This window comes from Branchiostoma floridae, chromosome 16, assembly GCF_000003815.2.
Source record: "Branchiostoma floridae strain S238N-H82 chromosome 16, Bfl_VNyyK, whole genome shotgun sequence".
Classification (NCBI taxonomy): Eukaryota; Metazoa; Chordata; class Leptocardii; order Amphioxiformes; family Branchiostomatidae; genus Branchiostoma; species Branchiostoma floridae.
This window is the reverse complement of record NC_049994.1, coordinates 11613240-11624230: the sequence shown is the minus strand read 5'-3', so window position 1 is coordinate 11624230 and position 10991 is coordinate 11613240. Positions and strand designations below refer to the sequence as shown.

The window sequence follows — 10991 nt, the reverse complement described above, 5'->3', positions numbered from 1 at the left end:
AGGTCTGGAGAAATGTCATTCAAATGATGAAGTTTGGACCCTCTGAGACACGATTTTCTGCATTTTGAGGGATAAACTTCGCTGGTAGACTATGCTAAATGTACAGTCAAACCTGTATTAGGGGCCACCTCTACAGAGGGGCCACCTGTCCATAGTGGCCACTTTTTGTCAATCCCTTGGGTATTTTATCTACAAGTTTCCACCTCTATACAGAGGCCACCTGTCTATAGTGGCCAAATTTGCCCGGTCCCCTGAGTGGCCGCTATAGACAGGTTTGACTGTAATGACAATTTTCTGTCAGAGGAAGAGATTTTTGATGGCGACGAGCGCCGAAGTGTTGTGTGCGCCAGAGGCGCAAGCCGTCTCAAGGGACGTCCAGAGAAAAATTGAAATCTTGACCATCTGAAACTTCAAGAGAAGCAAAATTGACTGTCTAATGTAACACGACCAAAAACACCAGACAACGATATCATAAAACTGATAACTCGTTCTCAGGTTTTCATTGTTAAACATAACCATCATTTATGCTCCAGCCCTCCCCCCCCCCGTAAATATCGTCAGGTCCCTAAGAGAAAGCAAACTATACCCCGTGTGGCAAGAGCCGACTAGCAGATTGGACGGAAACTGCACTACCCTCATTGGCAGAAAGAATAGACAATGCGAGACAAAACACAGAAAAATAAACATTACTTCGCCTTGGGAGCAGGCCACCGCAACGTGCTCTACAATAAAAATATAGGCCTTTATATTATCCCATTTATGATAGCAAATGATTATAATTAGTGCAAGAAGACTTGAGGCATTGATGCAATCAGAACAACAGGTCTCGATGATGTTCATTATGGTGCAATCAAATAAACATTTAAACTGGTTTTAACAATGTTCCGCTCTTGCTTGCATACAAGCAGCGATTCAAATACGCCTACAGTAGCCTGCATGCATATTCTATAAAGTACTTTTCAAAACGCTAGCCCCTCCAAGAATAATGGTATGCTCCTGACCTTTGACTTTATTATGGACGCTCAATTGCGCATTTTGTTCAGGTGTTGGGCAGGGACTGTTTTGGAATACTGATGTCAGGACGTGATTCAAATAGTTGCCTGACACGTTTAAAAATCTATAGGCCTTCTGAGAAGGCAGAACTCGTGACAAACACACTCATAGCTCCTATTTTACTTCGTTACTCTTTCGTTACACACCTTCATTTTTATTTATAAAATTGATTAACACTGGGGCACAATATGGACCGAAGCGGAACCTACCGTATGGACGACCTTGCCGGAACGCCACCCCCCTCCCCCTACCACCGGGATCCGAACACGCGACTCGTGCCTGTACCGGACCTGTGGGAAGTCGAGGATACACCAGACCCGGATTTTTCCTCGGCTCGGGTCCTCCTACCACCAGAACGCTTTGTTTCCGACGACGAGGGTGCCCCCTCCGACCCAGAGAGGGAGGCCCTTCGCCGCGATACCACCGATGGCACCACGGCATCCAGCCCGGATGAAGCTCCAACAAGCCGGCGGTGGCGAGCAGATCTAGACGGTGAAGGAAAGACCTGCCCCTGCACCCCAACACAGATCTGTTTGGTGGTTTGTTTGGTTGTTGTCCTGTGTGTTGTGATAACTGCTGTGGCGCTGTATATGACAGGACGACTGTTTGGCAGGAATGGGATATTTTCCAAGAAAGACAAAGGCGAGGTAAGCAGTGTCATTAAATCATGTTATGATGCGGTCTTAGTTAGATATTTCATTCTGAGACTGATTGCAAACTGACAGTTTAAAGGTAATTAGTCAGGAATTAATCACAAGCTGTTAAAATTTATATTTACATGATGATGATTTGTATCAATTCATTAGTATTCAGGAGTGCCAATACTGGCAATAGGCATGTTAGATAGGGATTTAGGCCCAGCACGATTTAAGAAAAAAAAAATTGCAAATGTCTAGGATGCTTGTGATTGAACTCTGGCTGTTCTATATCGTGACTTTCGTGACACATCTTGTCATTTGTTTCACACTAATGCAACATGGAGGTAGCCATATCTTATATGTCCATCATTGGCATAAAATTTAAAAAGTGAACAGGAAGTCCACACTATACAATAAAAGGGGACAAGAAGTAATAGTTTCCCCATTTGATACGATTTTGGCCTCAGACATCACGTTACAATGAGCAGATCTTTTGTTGATTAGGTCACTGTCCTAGTTATCGTTGTCAGCCATTTTGCTGGCCCGTTGAATTACTCATTATCTGTCGACATTCTCAACGGAGAGGGTCGTGCTTTTAATATTCAATTCAGGAGATTCGCTTCATGGACTAGAATTCAGATATTAGCATAGCATATTTTGAAATGTTGTGCTATATAGTCTTCGCGACTGCTCTGACTGGTACTGGTACATTTTTGAAGCTGACGTAATAGCTGATATCATTGTGCTTTTTATTTCCGCAGGCAAAATTATATCTGATAGGGGAGGATAGGGCGGCGAGAACAAAGGCCTATTGTTTGGATGGCTCGAGACCTGGCTATTACTTCGTACCAGGTGAGCCCGAAAAACAACACCTTTTCTTTATTCAATTACATGGAAAACCTCAAAGGATGCTACACTTAAATGTCAGATCTATCTCATGTATATCACATAGCTCTTATAAAATGGGATGATAAATTATGTATATAGGACTACCAGATCTCCTCTGAACTTTTATACGCAAAGGAATAAGCTTGTTTTTGCATGCCTTTTTCCAAGAGGCGTAGGAACCGAAGTTTGGTTCTCTGTAATTTGTACGGAAAATCGTCTTTTTCACGTGGCTCTTAACGAAGTGAACAAATTTTGTGTGTAAATTGCCTTCCTTGATTTTAGTGAATGATTTTTTTCTATATGCGTTGTCGGCAAACCCCTATCTAGACCCTTTTCAGGCCTGTCGAATTGTTGGTTGATGGGTTATAAGTCTAAAATTTAATTAAAGACATAGATCAGTAGCTGTTACATTTATACCTTAAGATGATTGTGTATGCAATTCTTGTTACGCGCAGCTACGTTTATATGTGTTATTTACCCTCGTAAAGTTTAAAAGTATTGTTGTATATTTTTCCTGATTTTTTCTGTTGTTTTATACGGTTTTCCTAGGAACCGGGAGCGGTAAAAACAAGTGGCGGGTTCACCTAGACGGTGGCGGCTCGTGCGATGACCTTGCCGAGTGTTATTCGCGAAGTCTAACCGACAACGGCTCCACGCGACGGTTACGCACGAGGAACACATTCAACGGTTTCCTGTCGACCAATCAGGACGAGAACCCTGATTTCTTCAACTGGAACGTGGCGTACGTCCATTATTGCGATGGCGCCTGCTTCTCTAGTAAGTAAACTTTTTACTCGTCCTTCAAATGACCACATTTATCATTGTCAAATAATCAATACAACATAATCTGACACGAGTCAGATTGTCTGTTGGCTGATAGGCTTCAAAATTCGCTGCACGTTAATGTAATATCTATGGAAAATTCACATTTCATAGACTAATTTACTGTTACTTTGAATCGATCTGGTAAAAAAAAACTGATTATCGTTGCGTAGGTAACCGGGCGGATCCGGTGACCCTCAAAGGAAAGACTTTGTACTTCCGGGGCAGGTCGATCCTAGATGCTGTGTTGGACGAGTTGAATGACGTCAGAGGAATGTCAAACGCTACGACAGTGATTCTTAGTGGGGGCTCCGGTAAGAGCTTTTTTATAGAGTATTGAATATTCAGGTAAATGAATTCATTTACCTGAATATTCAAATAACTCTCTATATTTCGAAAATGGCAATTACAATTCTCTATTAATGTGAACATCAGAGTGTTGCTTAATTTTCTAAGACATTGCAAAGTTCTGTTTCAAAATCATTTGAAATATTTCACCATTTGCAGCAAAAAAATAGGGTAATCATCTCATCAAGAAGACACAGAAGCAGGCCTGGGAAAAACATTGCATTTTAGAACCCCAACACATTTTGTTTCCATGTACGTTTTCTAAAGCAATGATAAAGTAAAAGCATCTAGTGGTTCTCGTAATTGGAACGATCGCACTTCCGGATACGCATGTTCAGCGACAGGAATTGTGGGTAAAATGTCAAAGGTGAAGGCCCCTGACTTGTACACAGTTAATTCTCGCCTCGACCATTGTCTCGAATTGCATAATAATGTCCAGACGTGTTTATGTCTCAGGGACCTTCACCGTTGACTATTGCCCACAATTCCTGTCGCCTTTCATGCGTTCTCGGAAATGTGAACGAGCTTATAACCTCGGTCCCAACCACAATTGTTTCCACTTTTTCCAATCTAATTCTGTCCCCTCCGTCTCTCCAGCCGGTGGTATCGCCGTGTACCGCCAGGCTGACCACGTGAGGAGCAGACTGCCGCGGACAGTCCAGTACAGAGTGCTGCCCAGCTCCGGACTGATGGTGTGGGAACTCAACACCAAGAATAACGACTTCTTCAGGAGGAGGGCTGACATGCACGGCATGCTGGGTAAGTGTTGGGTTGTTTTTTGTTGTTGTTGTTTTTAGTATCAGTTCGGCAGATATTCTGCAAAGGATGCGCACAAGTTGCCAAACGCTGTTTACAACTTAGCAACTGCTCACCAGTTACTAAAGTCTGAACGGCTTAGGGAACACGTGACTCCCAGTAACGGTTTGAAGGTACTAGGATATCTGTAGCGTTCTCCGTCTCATCTGAGTGAAGATCAGATGTGCTCCGTACAATTAGTTGAACGCAAACATGCAGAAATCTAGTTCCTGGACAAAATGCTATACGTACACGCGACTTTAAGAAAAAAGTGAAACGTAAAGAAAACCAGAAAACCGAGAAGGGTGATGAAAACTGAGTGGCCCAATGGTCAAATACTTATATCAATGGATAGATGACTGATTTTGCCTCCTTTCTCGAAAGATGGTCCGGATCACCCTGCCTGTCTACAAGCCTTCCCAGGCGACGATCGATGGAAGTGTCTCTTACCGCAGTTCGCCGCGCCCTACGTCACATCCGCCATGTTCGTCCTGAACGCCGCCTACGACTCCTGGGCCCTAAAGAATATCCTGAGACTGGACTGCAAACCGGAAAGGTGCAGCGGCAGGGACCAGCAGGCCCTGCTACGGTACCAAGAGAAGGTCATCGGGGTCACAGCCAGTCTCGGGCGCACACAGGGCGCTTTTATACCGAGCTGTGATGACCATTCCATCATCGGAACTTCCGACTACAATAAGATCGTGGTTGGCGGGAAACACGCTGGTCCGTTGCTAGGCTATTCTTCTCGTTGCTATGCTAATAGGCCACACCCACAGGCAGGTCTGAAGTGCCGCACGGCATATATACAGAAAGCAGCAGAAGCATTTCCCAAGATTACGATCGATTAGTTTATGATATAAATTAACAAAAGTACATACATGAAAAATGAAAATGTCAGCCTTGAAACGACGTAAAACTCAAAAAGTGTCAGTGCAATACAGTGGTTAAATCCCCGCGTTCACGGGATGTGGCAAAAGTCACTTTCGGTCGCTAAACTCTGAACCCCACCGACTTTTTTTTCTCATTTACGTTGGAATCAAACATTTATACCCTTATCTAAGCTCAAACTTTCTAAAATCAATTTCTACTGTGTAGTTTTTTATGTCTGATACATTTAAAATCCTGTTCCTATTTACCGATACTTTTTTCTCCCATAATTCCTGAACGCACCGATAGAAAAACAAATACGAAAACCAAGATGGCGGGCGGCTTTTGCTCTTTCAAATGGAGTAGTTTTTGTTTCATTTTATCGGTAGGATCGGAAGATATCGGTCAAAAAATGAAATGTACACTTTATTCAGAGTTTCCACGCTGAAAAAGAGATGTTTTGAAGCTATAATGAGGCGGTGTTGGCATAGATGACAGAGCCTTATTAGCGCCCCTTTGTCTTCGCGGGCACTTTCATGCAAATCGTCTCTTTGTGCCTGTGCTGGGAGCGGGGTTTTCAACTGTAAATCAAAGTCTCTGAAATCGTTTGGTGTGTGCATTCAGTGCTTTTGCCCTGTAAGTTACAAGCAAGGAGTTTTGGTCAAATCTGCTTGTTTTAAGCTAGTTTTGGACGAACCACGTTTTTTTATTCACTATCGTTCCGTAATTTGATTTGATTGTGTATTAAACGCAACTATATTCTGGGCATCGTTTACATGAATCAGACTTAAGTTTTCATCCTCCTAAGTTGTGTGTGTTTTGTGTATGCTTGTGTATTTTTCCTTCTTTATTCTGTTTTTGGGTCGAGTTTTCGTGACCGCTTGGGAAATCAAACATGCCGCCCGCCGGTTCATCTCAGGTCAATGGGATAGTCTACTGTATTGTGGTGGGAAATGTTGCGTGTGGTTTTGGATTGTTTTCTTTATTAAACTAAACTGAACGTTAGTTAATTCATTGCAGGACTTTTTTTTCAAAATGACCAGAACACATTTCAAAGAATATGTGACTCAATTAGATAATTGGTCTCAAAATAAATGGTGCCTGTGTTTTTTTAATGTACAACTCACCCATGCTGCTACAAATGATGTTACCCAAGCGGGATGATTGTTGTCAAGAACTGACGGCGTCGGTAATGCGTAACAATTTACAAAGCACCTTTTTGAAAAGGTCTAAAATGCCAGTTCAGGATTACAAATATAAACTTTAAAGTTTAAGGGTGATATACAACCCGGGCAATGATTGGAGAGAAAAACGTACAAACTGGGACTGGCCATGGACAGTTTAATAAATGGTGTCTTCTATTTGAGCACAGTGGCGCTCGGTGCAACCAATCCGTTCCAACTGTTGCGCTATCTTGTTCTATTCTATCGGAAGGAACTTTCAAACCGTATCCTGTCAATAATTTGTCGCTGAAAAGTGGCTTGGTAAAGCTGTTTATATTACAAATACGTTTAGTTTGGAATATTTTACTACTACTAGCGCCATATTGAATCTTTTGCCGACGAAACCCAGCATAAATCGTCCAACTTCACCAGCGGCGAGCTGATATTTTTTTGATGATGGAATATCTTTGGGTATTTTGACCATAAGATGGACAAAACTATACTGAAAATCCTGTTGGTTTTGAGTGAGGCAACGAATTGGTATTGTTAAAACGTGCTAATGTAATAACAATTGAAACCAGTGGCAGGTAACGCATATGAATAGCGACGTTGACACAGGGGAGATATCGTAACATAAACATTACTACGGCCCGCCTTTTAAATTTTCAACCAATCACGGACAGTTTCCAATGGCGACAACAGTGATTGGCATCTAATTATCATCAATATTCATGTCCCACAAGTGGGGATTTTTCATGCCCTTTTGGACCATCGTGAAAACACCCGCCGAGGCCTTCTCTGATTGGTTCTTCGATCGGACAGTGAACAGTTCAAGATATATCGATAGCATGACGTGTTGTAACCCAACATGTTAAGTTAGATTTAAATGCAGTACTACGTAACATCGCAAGAGGGGCTCGTCGAGCTATCAATCACTCCAGTGCACGCGACAAAATACAGCTTACTATATAGATTTCTTTGTCTTCAGATTCTAATTTTTCCTTTCATTCTTTTTATTAGCTGACATTGTTAAAAACATTTTAGACGATGAATGACGTTGTCATAAATGCAGAAAAACGTCTGTGTTTCCGCATTTATAAGAATTAATTGCGAATAAAAGTTCAAGATTAACAAGGCAACTCTCATCCGCGCCCATCCTCATTTTTCCTAATTGTTTATCAATTCTACAGGAACGTTTTTACTAAGACAAGAGATTGTAACTCATATATTTCTGTGCTCTGATTTAGATAAAAATATTCATCAGATTGAATCCCTTCCTTTGATCCTACAAAATATTATCTAAAAGAGGTAGAATCTATAGTGATAATCCATACAAATTCAAATCAAAGAGCCAGCCGCGACACATGCACTCAATGAAGCTAATAATCGCTCGCGGAAGTTGTAGCTAAAATGATTCAGGGCGTTAACAGGTTGCCTTCTTGAGGTTTATTCTATAGATAGTGAGGTAATCAGGATACAATTTATAGTGATGTCGTGGTCCGACAAGGAAGGTCTTACAGATGAAAGCATCTTGCGGATATATAGCCACAAGCCATATTATTAACACAAAAACAACCTCACGTAACTACTGGCGACCCTTAAGCTTCCTTTATGTATACACTGTGTCATGCTACCATACAAATCTTGGGTTGTAAAAGCTAGCAATGGTGGCATAGAGGTTTTAGACCAGACTGTGTAGTGTCCATTGACATTGTAGAAATGTGTTTCTAAGTCTTACGATGCAATCGGGGAATACAATGCTCGTAAAAGACGGACATGAAATTACGACAGGTAGTTGCCTACCGTAACAGACAGTTTACGATATACAACTGACATGCGCTGCGTGAACCCAGCTTACTTATACAACAATTTTCAATCTGAAGTATATATTGATCGTATTTTTAGAATATAGTTACGATGGTTGATGTTTGTGAATGATACAAACTTGCTTAAATGGTTAAGAATTAGTTTTAAGTACTACTTATAAAAATGATATGTAATTCGGCGTGTGGCTGTGATAAACTTTTCATCGCTGATCATAATGATGGTGAATAACAATTCCTTCATTCATGCCTATACATAAATATTGCAGTAGAAGTTCAGAGATTTGCATTGGCCAATAATGTTCTGTTTTGACCTAAACCTAGTTGCAGGGACTTGATAAAACTCAACTGGTGAAAAAGGGCGAAAGGTATTTGCAAGGACATAGCAATCAGTCAATCACCGATTTGCCCAGTTTTGATAGCGTTTAAACGAATTATGAACGCTAGATTTGAATGGTCACCCAAACGATGTAGGCCACAGCAAGTAAACTTTATGGATGACATCATTAATTTTCGCCTGGTTTCAGAAGAAATAAAAAGCAATGTTTTTTTTATAAAATTGTCAACATGAAGAAAAATTATCAAATATGTTGTGTAGTACCCTAATTATGTAGAGGGGATACTAGCGAGGTAGCCATGACTGAAGTACTAGGCGTGAAACTAGTTGGGTAGTTGTGGCACCAATATTGAAGCCATGATTTTAGCAACTGTACTTTGTTAATGATTAAAGTCTAACACACTAGTGTCTCTTTTACTACCCCACCGCACGTTTTGAATACAGGAATGAACGCCTTGTTGGCTGTGATATCAAATTTGATTTTTCCTTCAACGTTTATAGTCTATATTTTAAAATTGTAGCCATCTTGTTTGTTTTTGTACTCATCTTGTTTATTTTTACCATATCTCACTATTTTTGCCGTCTGAAGAGGATGTCATCCTTAAAACTTAATAAATATGTGGCCTTATTGCTAGTACAGTGCTTGTGTACATCAAGAATAGCACCTAGATACAAGGACTTACCAAAGATCAAATCAACTGGTGAAAATGGGGACAGCAATCCAAGGACATAGCAATCATCGGTTTTGTCCAGTTTTGAAAAGCAGCTTAACGTATTATGAACGATAGATTTAAAGGATCCCCTTACCAGTGTAGAAATAATCCCTTGTGTTTGTCTAGATGAAGAATTGTGCACAGACAATGGTAACTATTCGGCCTGTAGTACACAGTTCCAGTAACATCCTTGACATTACTAAAACCCAAGTGAACTGTACAGAAACGTTCTTATAGGGACGATTGCATATGATTAAATTACAAATCATTCTCATCCAGGCTAGGCTGGTATACAAAACATAATCGGTGTAAACTTACTAGTGTGTCACACTACTCAGGCTAGAAATGTGAAAAAGTGTCCCGATGAAAAAGTGCCATCCCCCTGTAGAAATGTCCCCCTTGAAAAAGATTACCCCAGCAGCTATAATAGAATAATGTAGACTAGTTTCTACGTGTTAAAGTCAGACCTTAAAGTTAGCCTTTAGCTTTATAAATAATAAACGATAATATAAACCAACGTTTATATTATCGCGATCAATGTAAAGTTAACACAGAACAGAACTGCAGTACATTTAGCAATTCTATTTGGGATCTAAAATTCGCACTGTAGCTCTACTTTAAACGATATGTCAATTCTGTGTTCTATTTTGGAAACATGAGCTCATTGCCAATCACCAACCCCTCATGAAATGACGTCGCAGCTTACAGACAAAGACACACACTGTCACCCGTGAGACAGCAAGTTCATTTCCTGAAAGTCTTTGACAGCTGCTGTAGTCTTTATTCATGATCTATATACAGGTGTGGGGGGAAATGGCAGGGCTGTCATGAACAATATCTTACACAACGTTAGTTTATTTGAACCTTTGCTTTGTTAAACGTTCCAAGTTTATGTTGACGCTTATTCTCCGAGCAGATGTTGTGGTGGAAGATGATAACGTTTACAGACTGCTCGCCTTGTCTAAAAGCCATACGCTGTATGTTAGGATGGCTATTTACTTCAAAACAATATTTCATTCATAACAATTCATGATTGCAACGGTTTAGCAACATAACAGTGCATGTGTTGTTTTTTCTTGTTTTTATTTTATTTATGGAATCCTTTGTCGCCAGCATCCCTGTAGTGTCACTTTGTCCCTTTAGTATTTCGCTCAATTGGTTGGTAAATCATGGGAGACCCCAGTTCAAATCCAGGAAAGGGCATCTCGGTTGGGGTTGCACCTCTCTTTCGGAAGGGACGTCACGTCGACGTAAAATAGTGTTGGAGGAGGTGCCTCAAGTATGTTAAATGGGACGAGATAGCGACCCCTTCCTGCAAAAATATACCCTGCTACAGAAGCAGCATGGATATACTTGCTGACCTGTTAGCCTCTGGGTATTACAAGGTGAACAATGAACCCCATTGTGTTAGTGAAAGATTACTAGATGAGTGATCAATGCGAATATCCACGCTGCACATCCCCTTTCCCAAGAGGTCGTGTATACGTGACTAACGTCACACATCAGATACGCGGAAACTGGCACGGGGCTTTCCGCACAACTTC

At 41.0% G+C, this 10991-nt stretch overlaps 1 protein-coding gene across 2 annotated transcripts; it reads left to right on the top strand.

Moving 5' to 3' along the window:
• The first annotated feature begins 1014 nt into the window (after nt 1-1014).
• On the top strand, nt 1015-7713 carry LOC118403589 (pectin acetylesterase 11-like). 2 transcript variants are annotated; one of them, XM_035802340.1, is made up of 7 exons: nt 1015-1700; nt 2453-2543; nt 3129-3356; nt 3575-3715; nt 4347-4508; nt 4929-5256; nt 7350-7713. In XM_035802340.1, the coding sequence occupies exons 1-7, from the start codon at nt 1242-1244 to the stop codon at nt 7447-7449; spliced, it is 1509 nt and encodes a 502-aa protein (XP_035658233.1). In that variant the 5' UTR covers nt 1015-1241; the 3' UTR covers nt 7450-7713. The 2 variants fall into 2 exon arrangements, with proteins under 2 accessions (XP_035658233.1, XP_035658232.1); XM_035802339.1 differs by having other exon boundaries at nt 4929-5260; nt 7354-7713.
• The last annotated feature ends 3278 nt before the right edge of the window (nt 7714-10991 follow it).